The 16,337-nt window shown below is 37.4% G+C and overlaps 1 protein-coding gene across 1 annotated transcript in view; it reads right to left on the reverse strand.

The window, feature by feature from the left end:
* ADAM7 (ADAM metallopeptidase domain 7) overlaps positions 1–16,337 on the reverse strand; it is a 63,648-nt gene that overhangs the window by 31,693 nt on the left and 15,618 nt on the right. Inside the window, exons 5-8 of the mRNA XM_053668053.1 lie at positions 16,176–16,252; positions 14,981–15,179; positions 13,508–13,561; positions 8,797–8,868 (exon numbers count right to left, since the gene is read on the reverse strand). Of these exons, the coding sequence (XP_053524028.1) occupies positions 8,797–8,868; positions 13,508–13,561; positions 14,981–15,179; positions 16,176–16,252 (402 nt within the window). The remainder of the gene's footprint in view (positions 1–8,796; positions 8,869–13,507; positions 13,562–14,980; positions 15,180–16,175; positions 16,253–16,337) is intronic.

Raw genomic sequence — 16,337 nt, forward strand, 5'->3', positions numbered from 1 at the left:
AATTTTGTATTTATGCTTACTTTGGAGATGAAAACCCAAGAAAAGAGACTTGAGTCTTACATTTGGATCAACATTAGGTAATGATAAAGCCAATTAAGAGATACAAGAAATAGGAGAAAACAGAAATGACTATGAGATACACTCATTCTGCTCCACGTTGCTCCCACATTTTAGAAAAAGTCATAAGGAGGATTTTCTCCTGTGCCGCTGCCATAGCGACGGGACTGGACGCCGGGGAGTCAGGTACGGAAGCCAGGACTCTCCAAACCCCTGTGACGCAGCTGAGGAGCCAGCTACGGGAGCCGGGAAGCTCTCAAATCCTGTGCCGCTGCCATAGCGATGGGACTGGACGTCGGGGGAGTCAGGTACGGAAGCCTGGACACTCCAAACCCCTGAGACAGCCCGGGGTGGCAGAGGATCCCTCTACGGGAACTGGGAGGGTCACAACCCCTGTGCTGCTGCCATAGCAAGGGGATTGGACACTGGGGAATCAGGTACGGGAGTTGGGACTTTCTAAGCCTCTGTGCCACTGCCATAAAGACAGGACTAGACGCCGGGGAGTCAGGTACGGAAACCGGGACACTCCAAGCCCCTGTGACGGCCCTGGGACGGCAGAGAGAGCCAGATACGGAAGCCAGGACATTCCCAGCCTCTGTGCCACTGCCCTAGTAACGGGCCTGGGTGCTTGAGGAGGCGGCTACTAGAGCCGGGACATTCAGCAGTGGTAGGCGACCAACGCAGAGACCAGTGCGAGGACCAGCGTGAGTGTAGGTGGAGACGAAGAACATCAAGAAACTTCAAGGAGTCTGTACCACTGAACTTCACAAGGAACATACCACAGAAGTTTACACCATAAAACCAGTGTTTCAGAACAGATCAATTTTGGAAGCAGAGACTAACAAGAAGAGTCTCAAACAATGGGAAGACAAAGAAACAATCCCCAAATGAAAGAAAAAGCAGAAACTTCAGAAAGAATGTTAGATGAAATAGACGCTGATCAACTATCAGACAGTGAATTCAAAGCACTGGTTATTACGAAGTTCAAAGAGCTCAAAGAGCTCACAGTGAGCTACCAGAAACTACAGGGAAATTATAATGATCTCTCTGCAAACTACAGCAACATCAAAAAGGAAATGGAAACCATCAGCAAGAGACAAGAAGAAATGAAGAATACAATTTCCGAATTGAAGTACACAGTAGAAAGTTTCCAAAGTAGGATAGATGAAGCGGAGGATAGGATTAGTGAGTTGGAGGACAGGGTAGAAAGCATCTCACAGAAAGAGCAAGAAAATGAAAAGAGGCTCAGAAAGAATGAAGAGGGATTAAGAGAAATGCAAGACAATATGAAACGTAATAATATACGAATAATAGGAATACCAGAAGGAGAAGAAGAAGAACAAAGGATAGAAAATGTATTTGAACGAGTAATGAGAGAAAATTTCCCTAATTTGGTAAGAGAAAAAGTCTCACAAATCCAGGAATCACAGAGAGTCCCAATCAAGAGGAACCCAAGGAGGCCCACCTCAAGACACATCATCATCAAAATGGCAAAATTCCAAGACAAAGAGAGAATCTTAAAGGCAGCAAGGGAGAAAAAAGAAATAACATACAAGGGAGCCCCAATAAGGTTAGCTACCGACTTCTCAATGGAAACACTTCAAGCAAGAAGAGGATGGCAAGAAATATTTCAAGTAATGAGAACCAGAGGCCTACAACCAAGGCTACTTTACCCAGCAAGGCTCTCAATCAAGATAGAAGGCCAAATAAAGAGCTTCCAAGACAAAAGAAGTCTAAAAGAATATGCCTCCACCAAACCAGCTCTACAAGAAATACTAAAAGGACTGCTTTAAGGGAAGGAAGGATAAGAGGGAGACAGAGAGGAACACAGGTACAAAAATGGCAATGAATAAGTACCTATCAATAATAACCTTAAACGTAAATGGATTAAATTCTCCAATCAAAAGACACAGAATAGCTCAATGGATAAGAAAGCATGACCCACACATATGCTGCCTACAAGAGACTCACCTCAGGACAAAAGACCATCACAGACTAAAAGTGAAAGGCTGGAAACAAGTTTTCCAAGCAAACGGACAAGAAAAAAAGCTGGGGTAGCAATTCTCATATCAGACAAAATAGACTTCAAAAAAAAGGCTGTAAAGAGAGACCCAGAAGGTCATTTCATTATACTCAAGGGAAGAATCCACCAAGAAGACATTAACATTGTAAACATATATGCACCAAACATAGGAGCACCCAAATATATCAAGAAAATCTTAGAGGACTTCAAGAAAGATATTGACAGCAACACAATCATAGTAGGGGATTTGAACACCCCACTATCAAAAATGGACAGATCTTCCAAACAAATTATCAAAAAAGATATTGTGGCATTAAACAACACCCTAGATGAAATGGACTTAACTGATATATATAGAGCCCTTCATCCCAAAGAAGCTAAATACACATTCTTTTCAAATGTACATGGAACATTCTCAAAGATAGACCACATGATAGGACACAAAAGGAGCCTCAACAAATTCAAGAAAATTGAAATCATACCAAGCATCTTCTCTGACCACAAGGCACTGAAATTAGAAACCAACCCCAAAGAAAAAAACCCAAAGCACCCAAAAACATGGAGACTGAATGGTATGCTATTAAACAATGAATGGGTCAAGAATGAAATTAGGGAAGAAATCAAAACATTTCTGGAAACAAATGAAAATGATCGCACAACAACCCAAAACTTATGGGACACAGCGAAGGCAGTCCTGAGAGGGAAGTTTATAGCAATACAGGCCTACCTAAAGAATATAGAAACATTTCAAACAAACAACCTAACCATACGCCTGCAAGAACTTGAGGAACAACAACAAAGACAGCCCAGAGCAAGCAGAAGGAAGGAAATAACCAAGATTAGAGCAGAATTAAATGACATAGAAACTAAAAGCACAATTTTAAGGATCAATGAATCCAGGAGTTGGTTCTTTGAGAAGATAAACAAAATAGACAAGCCTTTAAGTAGGCTCATCAAGAAAAGAAGAGAGAGGACACAAATAAACACAATCAGAAATGAAAGAGGAGAGATTACAACTGATACCACAGAAATAGAAGGGATTGTAAGAAATTACTATGAAGAACTGTATGCCAAGAAATTTGAAAACCTAGGGGAAATGGACACATTTCTAGAAAAATACAATCTTCCAAAACTCAATGAAAATGAAGTAGAAAACCTGAATAGACCAATAACAGCAAAAGAAATTGAAGCAGTAATCAAAAAACTCCCATCACACAAAAGCCCCGGACCAGATGGTTTCACAGGAGAATTCTACAAAGCATTTAAGGAAGAGCTAACCCCTATTCTCCACAGACTATTCCAAAAAATTCAGAAGAATGGAAAACTCCCAAATTCTTTTTATGAAGCCAGCATCATCTTAATTCCAAAACCAGATAGAGACACAACAAAGAAAGAAAACTTCAGGCCAATATCGCTGATGAACATAGATGCTAAAATCCTCAACAAAATATTGGCAAATCGCATCCAACAACATATCAAAAAGATCATACACCATGATCAAGTGGGATTCATCCCAGGAATGCAAGGATGGTTCAATATTTGCAAATCAGTAAATGTGATACATCATATAAACAAAAGCAAAGACAAAAATCACATGATCATATCAATAGATGCAGAAAAAGCTTTCGATAAAGTACAACACCCATTTATGATAAAAACACTCAGCAAAGTGGGAATACAAGGAGCATTTCTCAAAATAATAAAGGCCATATATGAGAGACCTACAGCCAATATCATACTCAACGGGAAAAAACTAAAAGCTTTTCCACTAAGATCAGGAACAAGACAAGGTTGTCCACTTTCACCACTTCTATTCAATATAGTATTGGAAGTTTTAGCCACAGCGATCAGGCAAGAAAAGGAAATAAAAGGCATCCAAATAGGAAAGGAGGAAACAAAACTGTCACTGTTTGCAGATGACATGATAGTGTACATGGAAAATCCTATAGACTCTACCCAAAAACTCCTCAAACTAATTGATGAGTTTGGCAAAACAGCTGGTTATAAAGTCAATATCCAGAAATCAAAGGCATTTTTGTATACCAACAGTGAATCAGCAGAAGCAGAAATAAAGAGAAAAATCCCATTTGATATAGCAAAAAGAAAAATAAAATATCTGGGAATAAACCTAACCAAGGAGGTAAAAAACCTGTATGCAGAAAACTACACAGCCCTGAAGAACGAAATCAAGGAAGACACAAACAAATGGAAACATATACCTTGTTCATGGATTGGAAGAATTAACATCATCAAAATGTCCATACTACCCAAAGCAATATACACATTCAATGCAATACCTATTAAAGTACCAATGGCATATTTCACAGACATAGAATAAACACTTCGAAAATTTATATGGAACCATAAACGAGCTCGAATAGCAGCTGCTCTTTTGAGAAAGAAGAACAAAGTAGGGGGGATCACAATACCTGATATCAAACTGTATTACAAGGCCACTGTAATCAAAACAGCCTGGTACTGGCATAAAAACAGGCACATAGACCAATGGAACAGAACAGAGAGCCCAGAAAGCAACCCAACTCTCTACAGTCAATTAATATTCGACAAAGGGGGCAGTAACATAAAATGGAGTAAAGATAGCCTCTTCAACAAATGGTGTTGGGAGAACTGGACAGCTACGTGCAAAAAAAATGAAACTTGAGCACAGACTTACACCATACACCAAAATAAATTCAAGGTGGATAAAAGACTTAAATGTAAGTCATAACACCATTAAAGTCCTAGAGGAGAACATTGGCAAGAAAATCTCAGATATTTCACGCAGCAACTTCTTTACTGATATGTCCCCTAGAGCAAGGAATGTAAAGGAAAGAATAAACAAATGGGATCTCATCAAAATAAAAAGCTTCTGCATGGCTAAAGAAAACAGTATTAAATTAGCAAGACAACCAACTGTATGGGAAAACATATTTGCCAATGATACCTCAGACAAAGGTTTAATCTCTAAAATATACAAAGAACTTACACAACTCCACTCTAAGAAGACACCCAACCCAATTAGAAAATGGGAAAAGGACTTGAACAAACACTTCTCCAAGGGAGGACATACAGAACATTCAGAGACACATGAAGAGATGCTCAATATCATTAGCTATCAGAGAGATGCAAATTAAAACCACAATGAGATACCACTTTACACCAGTCAGGATGGCTATCATAAACAAAGCAACAAACAACAAATGTTGGAGGGGTTGTGGGGAAACAGGGTCCTTAGTTCACTGTTGGTGGGAGTGCAGACTGGTACAACCATTATGGAAAACAGTATGGATTTTTCTCAGAAAAATAAAAATCGACCTGCCTTTTGACCCAGCAATTCCACTGCTAGGATTATATCCTAAGAATCCTAAAACATCAATATCAAAGAACCTATGCACCACAATGTTCATAGCAGCACAATTTACAATAGCCAAGAGTTGGAAGCAACCTAGGTGCCCATCAGTAAATGAATGGATCCAAAAATTGTGGTACATATACACAATGGAATTCTATGCTGCAGAGAGAAAGAAGGAGCTACTACCCTTTGCAACAACATGGATGGAACTGGAAAGCATTATGCTGAGTGAAATAGGCCAGGTGCTGAAAGACAAATACCATATGATCTCACCTTTAACAGGAAGCTAAACAACAAAACAAACAAGTAAGCAGAAAAAAAAAACCCAAAAAACAAAGACACTGAAATAGAGAACAAGGGGGATAGGGACCAGAGGGGAGAAGGAAGGGAAGTTAAGGGGAAAAAGGGGGAGGGATTTGGAGGAACAAATAGGAAGGACACAGGGACGAGAACTAAGGGGGGGGGAGGAAATGGGAGGGAGGTGGGGAGCAAGGGGCAGGGAGGCTGGGATGGGAAAAATAGACAAAAAACTGTACTTGAAAAATAACTAAATAAAATTTTTAAAAAAAAAAAGGAGGATTTTTAATTTCTATACACATAGATGTAAGTTCAGGAGGGATTCTGCTTCTGGCTAAGATGTACACAGTTGGAAAGAGTGCTGCTTTTACCTGACCCAAAGAAAAAGCCAGGGAATCTACAAAATCCTATCTTTTGTTGAAACTATGAGAACTGAGGTAACTAGGCAAACATGCAGCCTGAAATCTAAGGAAAGAATCCTTCAAAGAGAAGTGGTACTACAGCACCTCCTAGTGGTAGAGAATGAGAAAAAGAGATGCTTTGTACCAAGCAAGCAGATAAGAATCTGGCAAATATTTTTAAGGAATTGCTAAAAAGCAAACGTGGGACATAATAAGACTGCAGGACCCACTGGGAGACACAAACACAAGGAATCGTGCCCAAGCACATGCACACTCAAGGAATACATCGGGGGGCGGAGACTGGGGCTGTCCTCCTTTGGTGGTACAGACCTGGAGGATAGGAGCAAGTTCTGCCTTGGGAACAGTTCTTTCTTTCTTTCTTTTTTTTTTTTTTTAAAGATTTGATTTATTTGTAGGTCTTTGGATTACATGACTTCAAATACTTCTTTCCAGCCCCTTTTTGCCTGTAAGGTCTCTTTGGAGAAATCAGCTGACAGTCTGATGGGAAGTCCTTTGTAGGTGACTGTCCCCTTATCTCTTGCTGCTTCTAGGATTCTCTCCTTCATTTTAATCTTGGCTAATATAATGATGACGTGCCTTGGTGTGTTCCTTCTTGGCATAATCAATAAAATATATATTTAAAAAAAGATTTGACTTATTTTTAGAAAGAGGGGAAGGGAGGGAGAAAGAAAGGGAGAGAAACATAGATATGTGAGAGAAACATGGAGCAGTTGTCTTGGATCAGTTGTCTCCCACACACCCCTCTGCAGGGTCCTGGCCCCCGGTGCAGGCATGTACCCTGACTGGAAATTGAACCAGCAACCTGCCAGTTCACAGGCCGGCACTCAGTCCACTGAGCCACACCAACCAGGGCAGAAACATCTTAAAACCTATCAAACTCTTCTTTCTTGAGAAACAAAAGCCTTAAGCTGCTCTATGAAGTTCAGCAAACTTTTCTTTTACACCCCAGAGCTCAAATGAAGACCTGCTGTGGCTGAAGAAAAGGATAAAGAAAAGCACCTACCCTGAGGGAAGAGGGAAGAAAATCTCACAAGGCCAGACCATTCAAGGTCTTCTACCGAAGGAGGAAGAACATGAACATTGAGAAATATCCACCCAGAGACCCGCAGGCAGGACTTTCATAGGCCAAGGATAGATCAGGATAATAGGAAACACTCTGAGTCCCATAACTAGCCCAGCAATTACCAAGTAAGAAACAAGAACAGACCACCACTGACGGAGACACATAGGTGAAAGAAGACCTTCTGTGAGCACTGGCCTGAGGCTGAGGTTGAAGCAGGAATTCTCTCCAAAAATTCAGGCCCCACTCTAAGCCAGGGTAACGTTACAGGAATCTGAAGCTCAGGGTGCACTATAGGTAACAATAGCAACAGCAAGACCTCAAACCAGTGTAATTGCTGACAAGGTTGATTCAATCCTACTTGCTAATGGTCTGGCAACAAAAAAAGAAAAAGAAAGAAAAAGTAGTTTATACTTCCAGGCATCCGTAGTACTTCTGTCCCTACTATCCTATACTCAACATCCAGTACCCAAGATAATATTAAAAAGCACACAAAAAAGCGAGGAGGGGAAAAACAATCCCCTGTTCAAGAGATGAGTCAGCAAAACTGGACTCAGAGAAAACCCAAATGTTGAAACTATCTGACTGGAAACATAAAATAACTATTATTAATATGTTAAAGCTCTGGTGCAAAATACGGATGTGGTAGGCAGAATTCTAATGTAAAGGTATATAAAATATTCCAAGTACTTGGAAATTAAGTAACACACACATATATATAACCAAGGATCAGAGAGGAAGTCGTAAAGGATATTAGAAATATTTTTGAATAGAATAAAAATTAAAAATAAAACATCAAAATTTGTGAGAAATGGCTAAAGATCTTATACTTACTACTTGACCCTGTATTCTTACTTCTTTGTCATTTACAAAAGAAAATAAAAATTTGTGTTTTCACATACGTCTCTATGCACATGTTTAAAGAAAATTGTTATCATTCTAGCAAACACTAGAAACAGATCAAATGTCTTTCAACTGGTGAATGAACCACGGCTGACCCACAGCCGAACTAGAAGGTCACGGTGCCTTCCTTTCAGCCTGGTAATGAAGCTTGTGGCTTGGAAGAGGTCATTGTAAAAAAAAAATGTACAATTCACAGCATTATTTTTAAAGAAAGGTTATAGTTAATTCTGTTTTAGACAACTGAATCACTTTAGTACATTTTACTAAAATATTTTCCTTAATTTCTCTGTCAAAATATGAAAAATAAATTATAGCTTGAAAACCTTTATGCTATGCAAGGTGTGGAGCAGTAATTTAAAATAGTGGATTTGACTTATGCATGAAGGGTGTTTAGATCTTTGTACATCGCTTTATAAATTTTTGTGATTAGTAATCAATATTTGAAATGCATTTAAAGGTTTAAGTATTAAGTGTCATTTACTTAGAAGACAAAAACTCAGACCTGTGGTTCATTTGTCACTGTGAATTTTTCAATGAATTTTTTCTAATTAGTCTACTGGGTGAATTTTTGTCTTTTGGGCTGTCTCAGTGTCAGAACTACCACAAAAATTCAGCAATATCTATCCTACAAGTTCCTTTTCACTTGTATCTTTATCTTTATTTAAACTATGCAAACTCTTACCATGTTGACGAAATTGACCATTCCCCAAATTCGGTTCCTCAGTTTATTGTGGGGATTATTATTCCTGCGATACTGAAAATATAAACATCAGATCAACATTTATTAATCATAAGAGTTGAATACAAACAGGAAAGCATTTCACCCATTATCAGATATTTAACAGAAAAAAATTCATTGGCATTCCTTCAGTCAGCTAAAAATCTGGACGACTTAAGCAGAAATTATTTTTTAAATATTATTTATTTATTTATTTATTTATTTTAGAGAGAAGGTAAGGGAAGGAGAAAGAGTGGGAGAGAAACATCAATGTGTGGTTGCCTCTCATGTGTCCCCTACTGGGGACCTGGCCTGCAACCCAGGCATGTGCCCTGACTGGGAATCAAACCAGCAACCCTTTGCTTCACAGGCCAGCAACTCAATCCACTGAGCTACACCAGCCAGGCCAGAAATTATTTTTTATATAAAATAGATACCACAGTTTCAAAAGACACATTTCAACTTAGCAACTACTTTAAAACTTTTTATAATTTTGTCCCCTTTCACCTTACATTTTATTACACTACATATTCATCAACCAACTAATATGTTTTTAGAGTTCATATTTATAAAGCTGGTGAAACAAAACTCATTAAAGCTCCACAGCAACCACGATGCTGTGGGAAACAGCTACTTGATCAGCCCGTCTGTGTCCATAGTGGTCACCAACCAAGGAACACAAAACCACGGGGCCCCCTGGAGCCAGAGCTGTGAGGACAGGGCTGTGGCCCGCCCTTCTCTCTGGGAAAAAACTAGGAAGGCGGCGCCAACTTCCTGTCCCATCTGTTCGGACTTCTTTTCTCTTCTAACAAATGAGTTCTCTGTTTCTGGCGTCAGGAGCTTGTTCTCAGCAGTATCAATTTAGACCTAATAAAATATACTTAACCATAACAGAAGGTATCCTTATGCAAATGGTCAAGCTTCTTACCTAACAAAAATACAAAGAAATATGCCTTTTCTGAATCCTGCAAGCGCCCTCTAGTTACCACTTCATTGCAGTTCTGTTACCTTAAATACCTACATACCTCAAAGAAACACCATTAGAATCTCGACTGTCATCTCCCGCCCACTCCGCCACTCACTACTCACTGCTTGACTGTCATTCCATTGAAACTATTCTTGATACATCCACAAATGTCCTCTTATTATCAATTCTGAACACGCTTTCCTCATCTGCCTGGTATCCTGTTCACATGTAATATCGACCATTTTCTCTTTCAAGAATGTTCTTATCATCTTGATCTCTATTATCATATACACTTCTAGTGCCTCACTGTGCACAGGTTTCTCTTTTCCACCATCCTCTTAAAATCTAGATGGCAAATATGTTTCACCCAGGATTCCTGTTGATGAATGGGTAGGGCTGGCCTAAAATACACCTGAAAGGGGTAGGTGAAAGGGGTTCTGAGGCTGTTTTAGGGACCACAGGCATCGGGTACTTTATTAGTCATTGACTTCAGCCCCTGGGGATAAGGGAGAGGGATGGCTATGGGGTCTTGGCACTTTTATTTTCAAACCTTTATTAAATGTTTAGTGTTCCCCAAGGTCAGACATCTGTGCTCTGCTTTCTCTTTCAACTGGCTAACTCTGGATCTACACATTCAAATCCTCACTCTACGTAGCTGCTTAAGACTCATCACTTTGCTTTCCCAATGTGTACAGCCTTCAACTTGTTTCCCAAAGCAACCTTTGTTTTTCCTAATTTATCTCACTGAACTACAATTGTTCTTAGTCTTTATGAATAAATTATTATTAAGGATAAAACTTACCTTAGCACTTAAAAAGGTTAGTTAATATGTGTTCTTACCAACATGCTAATGTAAGCCTGTCTGTTGATTAGTGCTTAGAACTTACTAATGCATTTTTTTAAAAATTGTAAGTTAATTGTAGTTCTTCCTATTTTTACACATGTAACAATGGTGTATCTTTCTTGATTCCCAGGCCCACGCTCAATTCACTGAGCTACACCAGCCAGGGCTGGTGTATCTTTCTTTTTAATTAACATAGACCTTATTTATTTTCTTTTTTAACATTGGCTAGGAATTTCAGTAAATAAGTTGAAAAACTCTATTGACACTGAACAGATGTACCTGATTCCCAATTTTGTAGGAAAATTTCCAACATTTATTTATTAAGTTTAACATTTACACAGGATAGGATTTTGGCAAATATTCTTTATTGTCCTCCATTTGTTATTTGCTAAGAGTTTTATTATGAATTTTGAAATATGGATATGATACTTGAGATGATTACGTGGTTTGTAATAATTGCATTACTATATCCCTTCATTGTCATCAGAGTTTTTAATATGCACTGGATTGGGCGTGCACATATTTTTAGAATATTTGAAGTTCTGTTTGTAAGTGAAATGGGCGTTATGACTTTACTTGTCTGGATGTGTTATCAGTGTCATTATAGATTGTCACAGTAATGACCCTTCAGGAAATTACTCTTCTAGATATCCACACCCTTAGGTGGATCCCTTTACCATTAATCCTAGGCTTGATCATAGGGCTGGCAAGTGAGACATTAATAAATGTAATGCAAGCAGAAGCTTGAAAAGCTCTTGTGCACTGAAGCCTGGCCTCTGTCTTGATGTTTTCATGCTCAGCCATGACAAGCACAGGCCAATCTACTGGAGACAGGTGACCAACTGAAACGGACGTTGCGTAGCAAACGGTGACTACGGCCGCTTCTGCTCAGCCAGCCAGGTCAGCGCAGTGGCCAGATGCGGCGGCTGCAGAGACGCCCCGCACAACGTTTTAGGAAGATCGTCTCACGGAAGCAGGTAACTAACGTGAAGGTTATAGTAACTATAAAATGTGTGAAGAATATTTTCTCTTATCCTATCCTTCGAAATAGTTTGTAAAAGATAGGGTTATCTGTTGATAACAAATCTTAGCAAAATTTATCTTTAAACTCATCTGAGCCCTGTCTTTATTTGTCAGTAAATTGTGGGCTGCTTATTTAATTTTATAAATTTGTTATAATCCTTGTGGGGTTTCCTATTTCTTCTCAAGTCAGTGAAGTAACACTATATTACATGCTTCTGCTCATAAATGTATTGGCTCAATGTTGTATATTTTTTTAAATGACATGTAATCTCTACTATGTGTAGTTATGTTTTCCTTTTACTCCTAATTTTACCTCCACTTTTATTTTTTCTTAATAAGTATTGTCAGAAGTTCCTCTATTTCATTAATTACCATTTGGCTTTGCTGATCTACTCAATTGTTTCTTTTTGGTTGTGTATTTTATTAATTTTATTCATTGTCAAAATGATTTTATTTTTCTGTATTTTTTGAATTTATTCTGTTTCATTTTCTAACTTTTCCAGTTCGACTCTTAGTTCACTAAATTCCTTTTTTTAATACAAATTTTTATCCTCAAATTTCATTCTAAATGCTGCATTGCCACATGGATCAAATAAATTTCATCTATAGTGAATATTTTGTTGCAATAAATTTGGACAAATCTGAATAATTTCAGACTTAATTTTTAGTCAGTTAATATTTGAAAACATATTTTGTTTTTAGTTTGCAAACCAATGATCTTTTAGTGGATTCATATAACAATTTTTGTTATACTTTCCAAATTGGTTCTGGTTTTTAAAAAAGTAATCTTTATAGTATCTACACCTTCCTATTTCTTTATACTTTGTGGCCAACTGTTTTGTTTGCATGTGAGAATAATATATGTTGTCTATTTTGGGATAGGATATTTTATCAAATGATTAAATGAAATCTATATTTATGTGCTTCAAATATTCTCCATTTTTGTTTATTTTTTCCTGCTTAACCTAATTTTTTCTGCTAGATAGCAGCCCAAACCCCTTATTTTTCTATAACCTATCATGTTTTATTGTATATCTTTTTAGACTAAGATATTAGGTGTATAGTCTGAAATATCATTAGATGATTTAAAGTTCTCAGACAGTTTATTTTCCTTTCCATTATGTTGGTTGACTTTTTCTCATGCGGTTAGTTCGACCTAGGATTATAAAAATGTCCTTTACAAGCATATTTGATTTGGACTCTAGCAGTTTATCAAGTTTTTGATCAATTTTTATGTTGAGACCTTGATGTGGCATTTTTGCTTTGGAAGAGAAATATAATACCACACCATGCATGACACGGACCTGGGATTTTTGCTTTCCCCTTGCATGTCTACTGCCCTTTGCCACAAACAGACAGAGCACTTCCTTCCTCTCTGCATTTTTACTGCACAGAGCTTTTCTAGTTCTCTTTCAGGGATGGGCCAGCCCTTCATGGCTCTGGGTATCAAGCACTACATTTTATATATTGTGGGTCACCAAGCCTTTGAATTTTATTGACTACTCTAATGAAGATCTCCCTCATATTTGGCACTTGGGGATTCCCTGTCTTGTTTTGTTTTTTTAAGCTCAACTGCAGACTATGAATATAGTTTTATTTTTCTTTATATGTTGTTCAGCATTTTCATATGTTTGTAATGAGGAAAGTAGTTCTATTGTTTTGACTCAGTTTGCTGTATTGCCAAAGGACCTAATCATCTCTTCCACAAATCTGGCAGGAAGCTAAAAACAGATCTTTGAGCCTAGAATGAAATTCTGACTAAAATTTTTTTTTTGGTTTGGAATCACAACTTTAGTTTTAAAAGGATGAATGAAGAAGCAAATGTTCATCTGAAAACTTACCACATTATCATCAGCAACAACGAACAGTTCAATATAGTTTTCCTTATGAGTGTTCTGGTAATGTTAAAAAATATTAACAAAGTCTAGTTAATATTTCTTATCTTAACATTTTAAGTTACCATAAATAACATAAGAAATATGAATTTTCTGACACAAGAAAGTGAGGTATAGATGTATACTTAATAATTTTAGGAAGTTATCTAAATAAAATTTTTTATATTATTAAAACACATGGCCTTGACATCAGATTGTAACAAACCTGAACCAACATTCTATGTTTGATTATTCTTTCTTTTCTGGTTTAGTCTTTTAAATAAATTATAAATAAAAAATTATAAATCTAGTTTTCAACATTTAGGTTTCTTTCATTTACAAAATAAATGCTTACAAAGCAAGCTCTCATAAAAGAGAAAATCACCCATCTATAATAGCTCAGAACTAACACAAAGCTAAGTTTAGCCTACAGTCTGGCTAATAGGACTGATTGTTTCCCATTTTCCCTCACTCCTCTTTCCAAATCGCCTCTGCTGCAGTAGTCTCAGTGCCAAGCAACCGTGTATAAAAGTTGCTAATTATAGATCTTTTATAAAAAAACAATATGAAAAAATTCTACATTTTCAGCTTTTCATGGCATGTACTGAAGTGCATACATATTCTTTGAGTATAAAACAGGGACATATTATTTAAAGGTTAATTTATATTTGATTAAATTTATTGAGATGGCATTGGTTCATATGGTCATATAGGTTTCAGGTATACATGTCTATGATGCATAATCTGTATATTGCATTGTGTAACTACCACCCAAAGTCAAATCGGCTTCCATCACCACGTATTTGGAGACTATGTAATCACTTATATTGATTGATTCATTCAATTGGAGAACAGCCATTAGGCATCCAGTGTGTTTCAGACACTGTCTGGACTATGGATATGTGAAAAAGATGAGCACTCTTGGAGCTTAAAGACTAATATGGGGGGATCTAAAGAGATATCAGTTGGTTGTAGAGAAAAGCCTAAAATACAGAGAACTCTGTGCAATCATCCCACTAGAAATTGAACCTATTATTACTCTTAAATGACCTTAACATTTAGAACACTTGACCCAATGAAAGGGAGAGAGCCTGGCCTATCAACTTCCCAATAATGTCACACAAGAGCAGACAATATCTAGGATAGGTTTCAAGACATAAATTTCATTCTTTCCAGCCATTTATTGCCCTAATGCTGTGTACCTAGACATACATTTGTAGATATTACCCTTCCTTGAATTCAATGGGACAAACTGAAATTTACTGTATAGAACTATCACTTTCTATATAGATAACAAATGCAAATGTTTGACATTTCAGATTTCAAACAATTAAGAGTTCGGCTCAGGTAGAATGTATACTTCACTAATTGAGGCCATAATTTTCCTCTTGAGATCATAAAGGAAGAGAGGAAAAGGTAATTTGAAAGTAAAATACTCACTTCCATTTGAGAGTCTTCCATGGACTTGGTATTATTGTTTGGAACAGTTGTGAAATTCCTGGTGAAATTGAGCTCTTTACAAGAATAATTGGCAGCATACTGCATCTTTGCATTATATTTGAACACCAAATGTTCTCCCTCATCTGAGTATTTCACTGGTTCAATGAGGTACCTTTGATCATATACCCTGAAGAATCCCCTGTGGAAATTGAGAATACAATGTATAGTTAAGACTTTTTACTACTACGTTACTACATAAAACTATTCTATCCCATTTTTATTGATGTTGCCTTTTAAGAAAGGAGAAGTTTAAGGGCAGAGACTCGTGAGCATGCAGCCAGGTGTTCTGAGTGATGAAGATATGAGATAATGTACAGTCTTTGATTGAATTAGTAAGTTTTTGTAAGAGTCAGCTCATTTGGATTTTTCAGAAGTTTGACACCCCAATCTCTACTTTGATGTTTCAGGTAGAGTAGCAGTTCCCACCTGGGCTTGTAGATCCCTGGCAATTCTCAGATTTCTTTAGAAAATGCTGTGAATTTTTATGTCTATCATGCACTAATTATAGAGTATGTACTAAATTACAAGTACTATCGTGTGATAATTTTGGTATTAAAGGGTTCTCATACTTGAAAATACTACTTAGGAACTACTCAAGTCAAGTTCTCATTGCAGAAGACAGAATTTTCTTGTTTTTCTACCCACTATCTCTTTACATCTCCCTCCTTTGTCCTGGAGCCAAAGATCTATAGGGAACTTCTGTAGGTTGTGCTTCTGATTTTTACTTCCTAGACACTGAAAAACTCTGTGAAATGTTGTAGTGTGGTGGGGATTCCCAGAACTCTAAGTCAGGAGACCTGGTCTGGATTAAATTCCACCACTAGCAAATAGAATGTTCAGGAGCAAGTGTTTGATTTCAGTGTTCTGATCTGTAACAGGAGATTCCCAGCAGGCTTCCAACCTGGAATCTCCTGATCACATACTGGAAAATGTTCACTGCTTAGAGCTGGCGTTACACATCTTTTTGTCAAAGGTGAACATAAACAATGGGCTAAAGTAGAACTCATGCTGAAAATGTACAGTAGCTTTTCTTGATTAGCTTTTCTATTTAGCACATTGTTAAAAAGAAAGGCAAGAAATCAATTTCCTTAAAAATCCATAAGAAAACTCAAAGAAAATGGAAAGCATACATTACCTGAGACCATGGCATGTGCTGATACTGGCAGCGGAATCATGTTCATGTATAATGGACCCTTGGTAAAAACAGTGATCCTAAAATATGTGGAGAAGCTATTAACGTAAGTACATTTATTGGTATATAAATAAAATATCTACATACTATATGTTCCCAATATAT

The sequence above is a fragment of the Artibeus jamaicensis genome, unplaced genomic scaffold (genome assembly GCF_021234435.1).
Source record: "Artibeus jamaicensis isolate MK-2021 breed Jamaican fruit bat unplaced genomic scaffold, CSHL_Jam_final contig_477, whole genome shotgun sequence".
Lineage (NCBI taxonomy): Eukaryota > Metazoa > Chordata > Mammalia > Chiroptera > Phyllostomidae > Artibeus > Artibeus jamaicensis.